Source organism: Hylaeus anthracinus, unplaced genomic scaffold (assembly GCF_026225885.1).
Source record: "Hylaeus anthracinus isolate JK02 unplaced genomic scaffold, UHH_iyHylAnth1.0_haploid 5, whole genome shotgun sequence".
Taxonomy (NCBI): Eukaryota; Metazoa; Arthropoda; class Insecta; order Hymenoptera; family Colletidae; genus Hylaeus; species Hylaeus anthracinus.
In genome coordinates this window covers 10,931,414-10,948,970 of record NW_026535322.1, presented here as the reverse complement: position 1 = coordinate 10,948,970, position 17,557 = coordinate 10,931,414, and the positions used below count along the sequence as shown (strand labels likewise).

The following is a 17,557-nucleotide window of genomic DNA, read 5'->3' as shown; positions in this document are numbered from 1 at the left end:
CACGAATAGCCAAGCTCTAGAACGCGAGTAGATTCGATTCGAGTAGACTCAGATTCAATAACATCCTAGTACTCCTATACTATTCGAGTAGAGTCAAATACTTCCAATAATATCCAACTCCTCCAATACCATTCGAGTAGACTCAAATACAATCCAACAGTACACGATCAGTCAACTACTTTCCAATTTCTGCAAATTTTTCATAGGTCTTCTTTTTCAAAAAGAATTGCTTTCCAATGGTAATATCGGACTACTCAGGTGTTCGAATTTTATACTTGAGCAGCATACTGTCCCCAGTAATATCCCAGCCGTAGTAACGGTCGGCGCAATTTCTCAGTCCAGTCCTTCGTGTTTCTCGAAGCGAAATAGGAACGAAAACAGCCATGAAATTGGCATCCTCTCGCTCGTCTGCGCCGCCTTCGGAAACTCGCCATGCAATAATCTCGAATTTTAAACGAATACACGAATCGTAAGCTCTTTGCACGACGTTTCCGCATACTGGCGACCACTGGAGCAAGACTCCGTCGCGAATATTTCACTACATTTCCATTTCGTTCATTTTCCATTCGATGTAATTGTACTAATACTCGATAGTGAACCAGTAATGGACAATTTTCACTTTGACACTGAGCGTTCGATGCGAGGAAAATCAGACCTGATCTTCGCTATTCCCTCAGAGACAAATGTGGGCGACGCAGGGGCCTACGACGAGGGGAGTTTCCTCGTTTAATTTTTTTTAGGCATGGGGGAGTACACCCAGAACAATCTCCTAAAGTAGCGAGCATCGCTTCTCTTTCGTTTTCGAGGAATAAATTCCTAAAATTGCGAGAATTCCACTTTGCTGGCCTCGTTCCCCGGACTGGAGTCCAGAGTCGTAACTCTACTACGAGATTGCCAAGTTACACGAGTCATGAATCTTGCAAACCTCCCCAAAAGCAATAATTCTTGAAGCTGACGAAATATAACGGCAACGGTCCTTTGGAATAAAACAGAGTTCTTTCTCGATAATGCAGCGCGTTCCATCGATAATGCAACGCAGAGCCTGCATTTATCAACAAAGTCCCCTGCAATACCTTGTCCCATCAACCGAGTGTCCTGCATTACCGACTCATCAATAAATCCCCTCGTAAGTGTACTTACCATTCACCTGCCTGAACACCTCGATCGCTCCAAGAATTCCGGTCCCTATTTCCTGCGATAACCGAGGTCCTCATTTTTACAAAACAACTCACAAATTAGAGATCTTCCGCCACCCGTCCACGTGATTTCCCAGTCTCTGTTGTGTCACGTGCATTTTCGATTCGGCGGAATGCGACGTTGAAGAGCGTAGGTCGTTCCGGTAGGTCGGTTTTATGAATAATGTAAGAACGGAATGCTAATTGGAATGCTTTCGAGCGGTTCGTTAACGAATCTCGCGAGGCTGCCGGTGCTAACGATTCCGATGAATCACGGCCGGATCGCGTCGGCTGAAAGCCAGGGCAAGAAAGGGAAAGCCCTGGTTTGTTGCACGGACGCGGAGGGATGACGTAAAGGAACTGTGTCGATTGTTGGATTAATCCTTCGACGATATTTCACGAGCCGCAAAGCCTGCGTGCTTGGCTTCCGCACGTTGCTCGAAAGCCTAATGGAAGAGGCGGGAAGAGCGCGAAATGGGTCAATTTTTGCAGTTTTAATGCCGTTTAGTGTGTTGATATGTCCTTAAAACTGATCTTTTTCGAGTTGTTTTATGAGTTGGTAGAGTAGATTGGTTTATTGGTAATGCAGGGGAATCTGTTGATAAAGTAGATTGCCTTATTGGTAGTGCAGGGCACTCTGTTGATAAATGGAGGTTCTACATTGCCGAGACTTACCGACAGAATGCACTACGTTATCGAGAGAGATCTCTGGCATACCCTAGAAGCCTACATCATTCCTTTTTACTCTTAAATACATCTAGATTGATATTCTCCTTTGAGTTAACCTTTTAATGTACGTGTAACGTTCTCGAAACTTCAGGAGTCCTTTCCGATATCATTTTCTCACGCCAATAGTGTCATAGTTTCGAGACCTCTGCGTGTCTACGATCGCATCGATAGTTCGCAGTGGTTTGCGTAATTTCGCCAACGACGGCGTCTCTTCACCTTCAACCCGGCGCGAGAAATAATCTTAATCTTGGTGCAAACGAATCCGAGAAACGAATTATCATGCCGGGAGCGTAGAGTCGAAATAAAGGTCTCCCGGCGACCGGGCACGAATTATTTATGCTTTAAATTGAGCAGCTAAATGACGCCACTTCCGCGCGCGTGACATCATATCGCTGTCGCTCAATGTCGACGTTTGTTTGCGGCCGAATCCACGCGAAATAATCGTTCGTCGCTAAAGTACGTGTCGGAAGCCGAGAACGGTTCTTAACGAGCGGCAATTAGCTTCCTCCGACTCCGCTGAAAGAGAAATTCAACGAAATTTGATCGGTAGCCGTAAATAACTCGTTAAATAAATATGAAATTAACGTTCTTCTTTAGCAAATATACATTCGAAAGGGTAGGTATATGGTACGCAGGGTGTTTCAAAAATAAATAAGTGAAAATATATTGTTTAATAATTGTATTTCGTCTGGTGGCACTTATGGTCTAAGTAAACTAATGAGCAAAACAATTGCTGGGAAAGCTCGAAGGTCGTCCCGCGGAACAACGGCATTATGGCTCGTCGCGACACGAATCGGGCTACGCAGAAAATAGTTTATCAGAAATGGTTTGGAATAGGCAGAATGACTCCCTCGCAGTGTGACGCTCGTTTCCCGTATTTGTTCCGTAACTTCTCCGAACGAGCAACCTTGCCCAGCATCTGCATCCAATACTGGCGGTATACGTTACCGTAATTTAAATCGACGTACACATTATGCGGGATTGAGGTCGTCATCGAATTTCGATAATTGATCTTTCGTCTTTTAATTTCGATTTTCTCGTCTTTCCATTCTGTGCTACGTATTTCTACCAACGGTATTAATAAAATGTGCGTTTCGAAGTTGAGTAGATCGTTGTATTATTTAGACAGTGACGCTGTAGGTAATATTTACTTTGGTAAAGAAATTTTTGAGATGAAAGTTTCGAATCATCCCCACTTTCGCGTTCTTTTAAGTAACGAGTTTAATATGGGAGACAGTACGACGTGCGTTTGAGAATCCATCGATTGATAATCGCGCTATTTAACCTAAATTACGCGTCATGTTTTTTCGTATAGATAGAGGAAGTCGAACAGCTCTGTATTCGGAGGTTTTAATCGATATTTATTGCTGTTGTTTTGCTATCGAGCATGTTTATCGCTAGCTAGGCGAATTGTTTCATTCCGTGTCGTTGCGTAAATACTCATCGAAATTCGAGACGGTTTTTAAATTTCGAGCGCGAAGCAGGTCCCTGCAACATCGGCCTGAGATATGGTCGACGTTCATTGGAGCAGTCTCGCAATGACCGAGCGATGTCGCCTTTGGATTAAATCTGCGCGATCGATCGACTGGCGAAGCACTTATTTTAATACAAACTTGGACAAACGAGTACAAGGTGAACACTTCTATTATTTGGATAAATTAATATTTACAGTAGTGTGTTCTTGCAAGGACAGCCATGTTATGGGTTAATGTTTCAAGAATGTTATTCGAGCAGTATTTGAGTTCGAATAGTATTCGGGTGGTATTCAAGTACTACTTGAATACAAACTTCGAATAACGAGTACAAGGTGAACACTTCTATTATTTGGATAAATTAATATTTACAGTAGTGTGTTCTTGCAAGGACTGCCATGTTATGGATTAATGTTTCAAGAATCTTATTCGAGCAGTATTTGAATTCAAATAGTATTCGAGTAGTATTTCGAGTAGTATTTGAATCATATTTGAGCGGTATTCGGGTTAGGTCTGGGTTCAAATTACAGTCGAGCAGTAATCAACTGGTATTCGAATTATATTTAAACAGTATTTGAATTATATTCGAGTAAGTATTTGAACCATATTTGAGTGGCATTCGAATTGCGTTCGGGTTAGGTCTGAATTCCAATTACATTCGAGCAGTATTCAACTGGTATTCGAATTATATTTAAACAGTATTTGAATTATATTCGAGTAGTACTCGAGTAAAGAAGTGGCCGAGTTTTACTCCAAATTTCGAAAAATGTTGTCTCGCGTATCGCGACCCGCGAGGTTTCTCTTCCCTCCTCGAAGGCACGAGCACAGTCTCGTGTCTTTTTCTTTCGAGAAATGTTTCCCAGATGACAGATACGTAACAGCGTATCGTGCTCCTGGATATAACGTCATCCACTTTTTCGTCGCGCGAACGAGTAACTAACGGGCACCGCGAGCAAAAACCCACCCGAGGCTTGATGGCTAGATTCTAAACGGCGTTCCTCTTCCCTCCGACCTGTAACATAATCTATCAATCAACGTCTACTAGATACAGCCTTACGGTACAAAAGTAACATCGCCACCCGTAAAAAGATCGCAAATAGCGCGATATACATCGCCGAATCGTTTTTAAACCAATTAGAATTCCAACCTCTTTAACGTTTTAATTGGTTGGAGCACAAAAGTAGTGCACCCGAATGCATTCGATCTAATATTGTAGTATAGAAAGCTCTGACAACACAATAAGAAGTGTTTTTATTTGGTAGGGCCTTGAGTTCGAATCCCCCGTGCCTCATTTTCCATAAGATTCGTACGATAATTTATTTTTATTTTTATTTTTTTTTGGTTACTGTATTTGATATCAAAAACATATTGCTCCTAAGTAAAGTATTATTATTATTAATAATAGGAATGTTCTGTAGTTACAACGAGTAAAACATATTTCCAAAAATTCAAAATAGGTTTGCACACAGACAAAAGTAGTAAAGTCTCCACCTACGTTTCACAAAGAACATCAAGTAGAATATGTTAAGGGGTTAGTCGCAGTCAGGAAGAGGAAAAACGACATTTCTTTGTGATTTTTTTTAGTTATTAAATAATAATTTGCATAAGTAACAATTAACTATATTATAAACCATGTTTTAAAGAACTAAAAAACATGTTTTGTTTTAAGAAACGTTTAATTTATATCGTCGATAACAGCCGATGATATAGACGATGATTTAAAAACATTAGTTTGCGGTGAGCAAGATTTCTCTACACTGGTTTACCTGAAAACAAAAACAAAGGTAGATTTCGAAAATAGATTAGTCTAGCGAGTCCCTGAACGAAGGATTTTGGAAAGAATTAATTTAAAACAAGATGACGTACATTTGAAGTCGATTTTAAATATTTTCACTAAAACTAAGCGATTCGATACAGGATAAAAAAAAAAGTATACAAGAAAATAAAAAATCCTCCGATCAGGATCCCGTTAGTCTAATATATTTTCTAAATCTACCTTTAGTTTTGTTTTCAGGTGCACCAGTTTGAAGAAATCTTGCTCACCGCAAACCAACTGGCTACCCACGCCATCGCCTGTTACGACGAAATGAATTAACCTTTTTTTAAAACAAAAATTCTTTTATAGTTCTTTAAGACACGCTTTGTAATATATTTACGTTTCATTAATAAAAATTATTATTTAATACCATAAAAAAAAACACACAAGAAACTATCCGTATCCATTTTCCTGACTGCGATTAACCCCTTAAGAGATACTTGCGAAGACATCACCTAGAATACACAAGTATCACAAATCTAGGTACCTAGATACCTGTATTTCCAAGCTAGACCCGCGTTGAACGTCGTTGAAGCGAACTGGGGGTCTCAGGAGCAATCGCCTCGCGCAAGGCCGACGTAAAAGCTCTAATTCAATTTAATCTACCGCTACACCGTTAAGCGGTTAGCGGCGTGTGTCACAATTGTTCAGCACTGGTTCGCGATATAGCGGTGAGTCACCCGAACCCGAAGGTTTCCCGTTCTACCGGTGAACGCTGGACCCTGCACCGTTGCTTGGAGTTCTGTCGAAACGCAGACCTTCGCGTAAATCGGGCTTATCGAATCGCGTGACCCTCCGCGCGGCCGCCATTACTCTTTGCTGCACGGTAGCCAGCTTGCGTCAACACCTAGGAAATGTCCATTTGCGAACAGTGGTTGACGTTGGTCGACGTTGGTTGACGTCCACTTGCTTCGACTTGCTCTAGATAGTTCTGGAAAATTCAGAGCAACCGTAAAAGCGGAGTTTCTGGTTACAGGTTTGCAAGCATCGAGAGTAGAGACCATCTTGTTCAAGCCCTGTTGGTCTTCGATAGCCACTTGCCTCGATAGTTTAAGCATTGTTTAATAGCTTAAGCATTTGTTTTGCAATATCTATAGATGCTTCATATGTGATTTCGCCACGCTGCACCATGCCGGTGTGTTTTAGCGCCTGCTACTGGATTCGTCTGTAAGAATTACCTAGCAGGCTCGTGCCTTAGCTTTTGTTTGTCCTTTTTTCCGTTGGTTTCTGTTGCGTGATGCTGCGGTACCTGGAGAGATTACCCTTATACCCCGCTTTTGTGTGTCTTTCTTGTGATGAGTAAAACCCTAGTCTTCGAATAAATCTGATGTTTGCCGATATGTTTGTCTCGTCTCCTCTTTTGAACATTTTCCAATGGTCCTTGACGTGTAGTGTCTTAGTCGCTGGGCTTATATGCAAATGTTAGCCGGACCGATTATTTGCGAGAAACGATTACGCGCCGTGTCCCTTTAGTGGCGAGGTCAGGAGGTGGCATCACGTACACGAGTAAAATTTGTTAGACTTACGATGTCTCCTCGTACGGGACATCCGAGTACAGTTAACTCCATTCTTCTAAAACAAGCGATCGGAATACCTGTCTTTGATGAACCGCAGGGTATAGCGCCGCGAAATAAATAAAAAACGAGGTTAATCAGGCGCACACAGTGCCCACATGTTCCTCGTATTCAAGGGCGGTGCCTCGCGAGCAACAGTTTTAAGGCGACGCTCACACGTTTCTCTGATAATTAATGACCGCGCGAATAAATACCAGGCCAGTCCGATAGCGACATAATTTGCAATCGACCCCGAACTCGTGTCCGTCGATCTGCGTATTGATGTATCAGATTTATCTGTGGGGGATAGACCTTGACAATTGTCCAAGATGTAGGCAACATCGTTGACTAGTAGATTAGAAAATGGAGGCCCCTGAGGCCCATCTCAATCGATGGGACTATTTATGTATTCAGTTAGGCCGAACGCACACGGGCGCAACCGATTTGAAATTAGTGTTGCAAACCGTTTGCGCTCTTTGTTTTACCTACTCCATTATCTTTGTTTTACCTAGATCCACGGTCGCATGCAACTAGTTTCAGAGTGATTTGAAACTGATCAGTTGCGCCCGTTTGCGATCGACCTTATCTTTTAAAGATTCTTGTTCTATTCAATTTCGATCAACGACCAGAGATGGGCAAAACCCTAGACTTCGAATAAATCTGAAGTTTGTCGATATGTTTGTCTCGTTTCCTCCTCGTTTTCCTTTGGAAAATTTTCAAAAGAGGAAAGGAGATAGACACATATCAGCAAACTTGAGATTTATTCGAAGCCTAGGGTTTTGCCCATCACTGCCAACGACCTTAGAGAAACTCGCCCCTACTTTACGACTCAAAAATTCAATCAGTCCACCACTAGAACGCCCTGTACTCCTCATGCAAATTAATTTCTTAAGTACTTGCCCAAATACTGTTCTCTCCGTGACACAGATAATCGAAGAGCAAACGTTCGATTCGATGGATACCCTCGGTCTCACCATTTCGGGCAAAAAGGTCGGTACGCGCGTAAGGCCCCGTTCACCGCGCGGTTAGAGCCTCCCGGCGCGAAATGGCGGGGGCGTTGTGTCAGGACCTTGTCGCAACCCACACGCAGGGCTGTACCTCCAGGTTCCAACGAAGACTCCTCGTCCCGGCACGTATCCTTCTCGCGGGAAATATTTCCCAACGTCCAACTCGCTCGCGGACGTCTCGCGGCTCGGAACGTCTTCGTGTTGCGTGTCTCTTCTTGGATGCGTTCATTTTCTCTGGTACACTCACCCACGTGGTGTCGCGGTATAAATGCGAGATAGGATCGTTTAGGATCGCGAGGATATTTATTATTGCTGCGTGGTTGGCTCCTCCGTGCGAGGTGGCACGAGTGCGACCACGAGCCTTCCATCGAGGCGGAGATTTAAATGTTTCGCATGTTTTTAGCGTTGCGGGCCTTCGAGGGTTTATATCCACGACGTTCAGGACAGAAGTTACTTGTAGAATTTAATATTAGAATTTAATTAATTGGATAATAGCGTCTTAGATCCTGGATTCAAAGAAAGTCTGACATTTTTATTCCTGATATTTCGCTAAATAAAACACGCAGGTGTTAAGTCTTCCATTGAGGTAATACATTTAAGAAACGAAATCTAGATACATGCGTTTTACCAAAAAGGTGCGAGAGATGCAGTCTGCTCGAGTTTACGATTCTCCGACGACTGAACGATGTACACAGTCGTTCCGTTGTTTCCCTGCAGTTCCCTTTGTAGGAATTCTTCGACATTCGCTTTCAGCCCGACGATAATTCTGCCGAACTCGGCTATTTCGGATCGCTATTGATCGGAAGGCCTCGAACCAGAGAAAATTAAACTTTCGAGTTATTAACGGTTTTTTTTTCCGCAAAATCGTGATTTCTTCAGGCAATTTTTACTCAGCATTTTACTCCCAAAAGTTTCTTTCGTGACTTGCACTCATTTATTTTGTGTGGCAGTGTTTATATAAATAGACGTACCGACTTCATAAACGTTAATGTTGTAACAGTAATGGACCAAAATGGATTAGACATAAAGTATTGTGTATGTATTATTTATTAATGAAATTGAGGAAACTTTTGGGACAACCTGATACAATAATTATTGAAAAATTAATCGAGGAGATAGTGGTTTGCCACTGCTCGACCTAACGTCGATGTAATTATCGATCCCCGTGAATCCGCGTTCGACCGACTTTTTCGAAGGATCTCGTAGGAGGGAACGAGAGATGAAGAGAGAAGGAGCGTTTCCGTCGACCATCGAAGAAGATGCAATAAGCGACGGCCTTGATTTCTCGTTTGTGCGTACGGAAAGATCGTGAAATCGATCGCGCGCAGACTTTAGCCTACATAACCAACTTCGATATGCTTCTTCTCCTCTCTTCGCGTCGGGCTTCCTTCCCTCGTTCTCTTTCCTCCTGGAGTCTCAATGCCACACTTTTACCTCGGTTGGACGATCGCTGAAACGGAATAATTCAACGGGCACCTGAAATCTTCCAATTTCTTCCAAGGCAAACACTGCGCAACTTTGACAATTTTTAAAAATTAAGATCACGTTCAAATTCAAACATTGAGAATTCTCCTTTAACTCTTTCGAGGCACTTTTTTATGGTATCTACCAGAAACTCGAGATGCTTTCTTTGCATTCTATTGTTTCGAATGCTAAGCTTAGATTGACTTCGAGAATAAGATCACTAATTAGAGATTGACAGTTTAGCTTTACGAAGCCTTTGCTTTACGTAGCTTTCGTTTTACGTAGCTTTCGCTTTATATAGTTTTCGCTGTAGGTAGTTTTCGCTTTACTCTCCCTCGCTTTACGTACTTTTCGTTTTACTCACTTTCGCTTCGAGTTCCGTACAAATTAAACCTAAAGAAACATTATTGCTAGTTAATTCATTGCGTCAAACCTCTTGGTGACTGAGAGTTACCTCCCCAACGGAAAGAGTGAAAATTACGCTTTAAAAAACCTACAGAAAAATATTCAACGCCGAAAATCAACTTTACCCTACTCCGATCCCATATGAATCTCTCGCGATTCCCTTTCCTCGATCCTGGTCGCCACTTACGCAAGCCCCGGCGGAAGTGGATTGTCCACGATTTCTGTCGGCGACAGGACTAAATCTGGGCCGTTTTTTTGTTCGCGAGCAAGAAACGTTATGTCGCGGTTTTATCCCGCGCGGCGGCAGTTCCGCTTTCGCGTTCGCCGCAACAGGTCGCGCAGTTCTCTCGCGGTTAGAAATTCATCTGGCAATTAGCGGCGAGCGGAGCGAAAAGCGGAACTTAATTGCGAGCGTTTACAAAGCGGGGGGACCCACTCTAAAGAGTCGCGTACTTGGAAGCGAGGCGACCTCACTGCTTATGGATATACGACCGACGATCCTCCAGGCCGGCGACGCTGGAATGGGATAAATGGGGCGCCACGGTCTCGATGCGGCCCTGAACGTCACAGGAAACGGGGTGCAGCCTCCTGGTGAGGCCACCTGCTCGCAAGGGGCTTCAGGAAGTGGTTCCATGCGAAATCTGGGCCTTGGATTCATTGTGGATTTTTCTGTGCTAGGAGTATGGTGCTTCGAGTTGTTTCGCTTTGGGTACATTCTGCCTTATGTAGCTTAGCTTTGCGTAGATTCTGATGCACGTAGCTAAGCTTTGCGTAGTTTAACTTTACAGAGCCTTTGCTTTACAGAGTTTTCGCTTCACGTAGTTTTCGCTTTACTCACCCTCGCTTTAGGTAGTTTTCGCTTTACGTAGTTTTCGATTTACTCACCCTCGCTTTACGTAGTCTTCGCTTTACCCACCCTCGCTTTACGTACTTTTCGCTTTACGTAGCTTTCGTTTCACTCACCCTCGCTTTATTTAGTCTTCGCTTCACTCACCTTCGCTTTAGGTAGTTTTCGCTTTACGTAATCTTCGCTTTACTCACCCGCGCTTTACTTAGTCTTCGCTTCACTCACCCCCGCTTTACGTACTTTTCGCTTAAGGTAGTCTTAAGCTTACGTAGCTTTTGCTTCGCTCACTCTCGTTTTACGCAGTCTTCATTTCATTGACTCTCGCTTTACGTAGTTTCGCTGTAGTTAATCTCTTCACACTCTGTTCCCCGAGTCCGGCCTCCAGGCTGTCAGGAAATTGATCTAAACGAAAGATCGAAAACACGCGAGCACGCGCCAACGCTGCCGTTCGTCCAGCGAGATCGATCGAGATATCAACGTGTCATTCGCGTAAGTCATATCCTGAACAAGAAACGCGAGCTGCGGGCGATTGTTCAGCTGCGTGGCGCAACAGTGCGAGCGCACGCTTAGAGGACGATTAAGGCAGGACTCTGGTTTGTTACGCACGATAAAGTGCGGCATTTTCAGAAACAATGGCGCAAATTCAAATTTAACTTGGCGAAGAAGAAAAATTAAAGGTGTCAAGTATAAATAGAAATTAACAGGACGAAGAAAAACAAATTTTTCTGAACGTCTATAAGCTCTATTACTTTTTAAAATATTATCAATATTATCCCAATTTAAAGTCTTTTCAAACGAAAGCAGTTTAAAATTTGTTTACAGTAAATCGTTCTGATATTTCAAGTCCAAAGATTTTAGGCTACCAGGAAATGCAACCACTAAAAAAAGTCGATGTTTCTTTCAATAAACCAGAGCCTCGACTTGTAACGAGACACAGAAACCCCTCGGAAACGAGCAGCGCTCTGAAATTCGGTCGAAAATTATCCGTCCGTGTCCGATTTACGACGAACTACCACCCACGCGCGATAAATCGCGTCTGTTGTAAATTGTAACTCGGGACGGTAATCGGTGGTAGGTTACGGCGCGATATTTCACCCCATGGATGCCAATGTCCGCATTGTCTTCGACGTAACGAGACGGCCGTCCCGTTTAAGCGGAATTATCCTGTCTCATTACCCAACCATCCGCGTACTTTTCCTATAACGAACCCGCAGTTCGCAAATTGGTAAATGACTCTTCGATTCGTATTGGCGCCAGGACCTTATCCTCCAAAATTCACCCACATATTAACGCTAAACCTATCGACGTCAATTTGTAACTATTTCTATCGTGATGGGATAAAGGACTTGTCCCAAAGACACTTACTACAATTAAATGCAAAAATATTTTACGTGGAATTAAATTGAATAATGCACGATACAATTAACATTAATTCATGTATTGCATATAAGAAGTGTATACAAAATTAAATTGAATAATGCATGAAACAATTGTATAAGATTCATGTATTGCACATAAGAGCTGTATACAAAAATTAGGCCAGTCGTGGTAGGTTTAGCGTCAAGAAACACCCAGTATACAAACTACCAAGTCATCCCGAAAATCATCACGTTCCCAGAACGGACCGACCACGACATCCCACGTGACTTCGTCACCCGTTTCCCCAAAACGTCCATCCACCTTTCCAAAAGGTCCCTCGATTCCTCGAAAACAGATCACGGATCGCGAGGAATCCCAAAATGTCGTCGAATGGGGGATCCCCAGCTCACGTGGTCGGTGGTATCGGTAGGAGGACTCGGTGGAAGCCGGATTAACGGGAGAATCGAGTGGTCCGCCTCACCTCAGGGAGGACCGCAGGAGGACAGCGAAGAAGGAGGCGGTTGTGCCGAGGAACGGAGGGAGGTGGACGTGGAACTTGATGGGAAGGGAGACTGGAGGACGACGGGGGGGAGGGAGTGGAGGAACACGCTCTCCTCCGGTGCACACTCTCGTGGTGACTCCGACCGGCAAAGTGCTCGCGTTCGTGAAAGTCCACAGACGACTTTCAGGGTCGTCTGCTCCGCTCGTCCGCTCCTGCTTCGACTCTCGCGGCGAGAAGGAGCCGCCGAAAACAAGAAACGTCGTCCACGTACGTCGCGTCGCGGTCTCGAACAGTTGGAACCCGGGAAGGTGTCCTCCTGATCGCCCGGAGACACGTCGCGCCTAAACTCCGTCGTTCGTCGCGGAGATCGATGAGACGACGCTCCGTCGCGAGGATTTCTCGTCCACTCGGCGCGGATCACGAGTTCCTTGACCGTCCGATATCGCCGTACGATCGATCCCGCCGTACGATCGTCGCGGCCAGCGAATCTCGCGTGAACTCCCGTTGATATGTGATCGGCCTGTGATTTCTGGTGCGAAGGAAGCTCGAATCCGCGAGAGGATCCCTCGGTGGTCGCGTCGCGAACCGGAATCGCTTGGAGACCAGTAACGGAACATCGAGGAGCTTCCAACGAACCGATCCACCTTTCGGTGATCGTCTTTCATCTTACGGTGTGACGTGACCAAGGCTTCCCTACGAAACTTGTTTTCTAAATAAAATCTAACTCGCGACGATGTCCTCGCGTCTCCGCGTCCCGTCGACGAGGGACGGCGCAAGATTGGTTCACGCCAACGAGCGGTTCCACGACGAGCAAGACGATCAACCGCTGAAACCGAGGACGTGCAAGAACGGCTCGAATCGCTACCACTTCGGGATGACGCGACCACGGGACGAGGAGGTGAGCAGGAACGGTCGCGACCACAGGGACCACTCGGACGAGGACGCTGACGCGTTGTACAAAAAGAGCAGGCAGCACTTCGGCGCCTGGGACTTCAAGGACGTCGTCCTGGAGGAGAGACCCGGCCCGAGGAAGTCGACCGACCGATTCGACGAACCCAGGTTAACGAACGGTCACTCCCGGAACGACCTCGTCCGGCAGGATCAGGAACAATCGCACAGATCCAGGAGGAAGGACTGTCCGCCTTGGGAGGAGTCGAAGGCGTCGAGAAGTCGCGCTAGAAACGAGGAGATCACTCCAGACCATTCGAAGGTGGCGGACGAGAGGGATCTACTTCTAAGGGAGATTGAGAACCTGGCGGTCGAGGGAACGTCGCCCGATCGGAGGATCAGGGCGATGATCGAGAGGTTCAAGACCAGGGAGGAGGACAAGCTCAGGTCCAGAAGGGAGAGGGACTCGCTGAGTCCGGAGAAGGACGGGTGCAGGTCGAAAAGCGTTGGACGAAACGAGTCGCGGCTGGATCACGAGGATCGTGTCAACGACAGGGGATCCAGGACCCAGAAGGACGATCAGCCGGTGAGATCGAAGATAACGGAGCCCGAGCACGAGGAGCCAAGCAGAGGTCGGTCCGTCGATCGCAGGGCTGAGAAGTTCAATGGATTCGGGGACTCGAGGAGGAACGACGGCGTGCCGCGTCACAGGAACGACAGCTCGGAGAAGAGTCGTCGCAGACGATCCAGGGAGCTCGAGGACGACCTGCCGCGCAGGAAAGATAGCCCTAAAAGAAGAAGCTACGCTTACGAGGGGAACCCAGAGGACTTCGACGTGAGAATACAGAGGTACGAGAGAGGCCTTTTGGAACCCAGAAGAGAGTCTCCCAAGCGAGTGTTGTTGAAAGACTCCGACCAAAAGGAGTCCTTCAAGGACTACGATCGACAAGTGACTAGGAAGAGCTCCTTCAAGAAGACCCACAGGGACAGAGAGAGTCCCAGAAGAGAATCTAGCTTGAATAGAAAAGCTTCTCTCAAAACCCCGGAGAACGATCTCCCTAGGAAGAATTCCTTCAAGGACTCCGAGAAGAACTACTTCGGTAAGGATCACGTTTCCAGGAAAAGTTCCTTCAAGGAGCCCGGAATCCCTCCTGGTTACGAATCTCCCAGGAAGAACTCCCAGCAGGGCTCGGATTACGGTCGGATCGCGCCGAAGATGCACGACGAAGAGGAGCAGAAAAATAATTTCAAAGGACACGTCGGTGGAGTGAGCAGAATCACGTTTAAAGAACGCGAGGAAGCCAGGGTCCGCGCGTACAAAGATCAGGAATCTGAAGTCAGAGGCTTCAAAGATCACTCGACCGATCTAGGGCGCAAGAATTCTTTCAAAGAGAAGACCGTCGAGTTCGCCGGCGTCTCTTACGAAAATCAGGACGACGAGGACCGGAGGACCTCGTACAAGGGTCAGGACAAAGCGATCTTCCGGGGTCAGAGACACTCCCCTAACGGTCGATACGTGGAGTTCGGTACGGTGTCCTATCACAACCAGGACGAGGAGGTACTGACGAAGGATCATGATCAGGATCAGGATCACGATTTGGGAAGGAAGAACTCGTTCAAGGATCGAGACTCTCCTTCGAAGAGGAGACCGTCTCTCAGGAGCAAGAGTCACGAGCCCTTCGACAAACGATCTAATAGACACTCCAGACCGCTCACTCCCCCGAAAAAGGACGAGAGTCTCGAGGAACTCGGGGACCGCGAGGACTTTGACTCAAGGTCCTGGCACGAGAGCAACAGACACTTCGCTGTCAAGTATCTCAGGGAGAACGGCAGGTACCGCTCGAACCCCGAAGGTCATTCGGAGATCGAGAGAGATCCCTCTCCGGAGGGCATCGCAGGAGGGCAGGACAGGAAGCACTCCGTGGACGAGGTGTTCATCGACCAAGTCGAGGCGACGAAAAGGGAGCAACGGAACGACTACTCGAACATCGGCTCGTACGGGTTCGTCGTCGAGCACGATCAGACTCGCGAGCGAATTCAGGACACCCTGTACGCGGCCACTCGCGAGAGGAACGGCGCCACGATCATCAGGATCCGCTCGAGTCCCGAGGCGACGGTCGAGAGGCGACGCAGACGTCGTCCGCCGCAGGACGCCCACGCGCCGAGACGCAGGCGTTACGACGACGAAGAGGACGACAGCGAGGACGACGAGGATGACCATCGCAGACGGAGGGCGTCGCGGGGCGACGGTTCAGCGCCGCTAAGAGCTGTCCCTACACCGTCCAGGCGAATCTGGAATTACCGCGAAGGGGTATGGCATTTTCATGAGTCAATCGCGTTCGATCGGTCGTTTATGGTTCAGAAACGGGAGGCGATATTCATAAGTCGCTGGAGGAGATGAGAGATTCTCCGGCGAGAAACGGGTTGTCGAGGCTGATCGGTCGACCCTGTTCGTGTACCGAGCGAGGAATTTTGTTTTTCTAATTTCGCCGCGACACGGCCCTGCTGCTGACGTCGTTGCTTCTGGTGCCTGCCATTGGACGGAACGTGTACGCGTGTTGGTGTGTGCGTGCGTCGGTGGATCGTCGATGAGGTGCGAACGTTTTTCGCCGCGCGATTTGCTCGAGCGCCGATCGGGATCGTTGGTCGGAGTACGCTCTCGTATCGCGATCCTGGACGCGTTGATAAGCGGATCGGCGCGGTTACTCCTCGCTTAATTGTCGCTCGTTCGAGGGCAGACGGAATATATTCATGGTTCTTTACGCATATACGTATCTATCGTAGTGGAACGTTCGGAGAGTTTGTGCATTTACGCGAATGGATTGCGGAGGGGCACGCAAATATCAAATTACAGTATTGTCTCGAAATAAGCAACTCGGTTGCGAACGGCGAGTTGTTTGTTTTGAGGGAGGTGTGCTATTCGGCTTGACTTTCTTCTCGAGCGAGAAAACAGGTTTTTTCGTAGATAATACAGGGGATTTTCGGTGTAGCGGCAAACTATGAATTGATCGCTCGATCACGGGTGTTATTCTTTGGAGAAGGATAGAAGATAACGTGCTTTCTCATTTTAGCACTAGTAAAATCGAATAAATATATATTAGGTTGACCCAAAAGTTTCTTTCGTGAGTTGCATTCAATTATTTTCTATGCCAGTGTTTATATAAATAGACAATCTAATTTCTTAGACATTGATGCTGTAACAGTAATGAAGCGAAATGAATCGTACACAATTCAGCAACGTAACATATAACATAAAATATTGTGTATATATTAATTATTAATAAAATGAAAGAAACTTTCGGGACAACCTAACATATACATATAGGATCTTTATTTTATTAGGAATTGAGAAGGAAAAACAATTGTGTTTCTATGAAAATTAGAGGTTTTATTTCTATAATATTACCCTGATATTTACATTATTTACAATATTTACAACCTACCTGAAAAGTAGCGAAACGACAGTTCAAGTTTTTATATTGTCTAATGTCAATTCCTCTCCTTTCCTTACTTTTAATGAAATTTATGTCTCCTTAACTGCACCTTACTAAAACACGAGTCTTTCTATCTCTAACCTCGTTCAGTCGCGCACCGCAGAGCGCGGCAAAATTCAAGTTTTGGAAAATATATTTTCCTTACATATATAGTGTTTTTCGGAGAATACTCACGCCAGAGAAAGAGAAAACATTATACATCGTCTGTGCTCTTTCCACTAATCTTCTAATCTTCTCGCTTTCACGGGCCTCTCGCTTCTTTTCGGGCCTCTCACTCGACAGGGCGACTTCGAACAAAAAGGTGGGGATAACGAGTTGCTTATCTCGAGGCGGAAAACGGTTGCTTATTTCGAGACAATACTGTATTCGTGGTTCTTTACGTATATACATATCTATCGCAGTGAAACGTTCGGAGATTTTGTGCATTTACGCAAATATCAAATTACTTTGATACTTCAGTTTTTGGTGTTCGCAGCGAGGAGAGGAAAATATGGTGCTTGATTAAATGAGAAAATTTTGTACGCGACATTAGCACGCAATGCTCGGACACGCTCGTCGAACTTCGAAGGTTTCGACCATCACGTATGGAACGAGTGAAAGTAATCGCGGGTCTAATTACTCCGTTATCTTTGTAGGATTATCGAACGAGTAAATGTAGAAAGTTCTTTGATTAAATCCATGGCAGACGAGCGTGACTCTTTTCATTCCAATCCAACCCCATGCGACTTGTTCCGTGTACGGCGCACCGTCGAACGTCGAAGACAATTATGGTACTAGATTTTTCTTACATTAAGCAATTTCATTAATTTCTACTACTATGGTACTAGATTTTTCTTACTTTTATAT

At 45.7% G+C, this 17,557-nt stretch overlaps 1 protein-coding gene and 1 long non-coding RNA gene across 7 annotated transcripts in view; both read left to right on the top strand.

The window, feature by feature from the left end:
* The window catches only part of LOC128895864 (uncharacterized), a 28,684-nt gene extending 22,458 nt beyond the window's left edge, over positions 1-6,226 (top strand). Inside the window, exon 3 of one of the 2 annotated variants that reach the window (XR_008461874.1) lies at positions 5,391-6,226. This is a non-coding gene — a long non-coding RNA (uncharacterized LOC128895864). Of the gene's footprint in view, positions 1-5,378 lie in introns of both variants that reach the window. The other variant, XR_008461873.1, reaches the window with a different exon arrangement.
* A 6,208-nt stretch (positions 6,227-12,434) lies between these two features.
* Positions 12,435-17,557, top strand: part of LOC128895861 (zinc finger CCCH domain-containing protein 13-like) — a 62,960-nt gene continuing 57,837 nt past the window's right edge. For 4 of the 5 annotated variants that reach the window (XR_008461872.1, XR_008461871.1, XM_054158814.1 and 1 more), the window contains exon 1: positions 12,435-15,528. Coding sequence is in view for 3 of the 5 variants with exons in the window: in XM_054158814.1 (XP_054014789.1) it covers positions 13,063-15,528 (2,466 nt within the window). In the remaining 2 variants the exon portion in view is untranslated. The remainder of the gene's footprint in view (positions 15,529-17,557) is intronic. The other variant, XM_054158815.1, reaches the window with a different exon arrangement.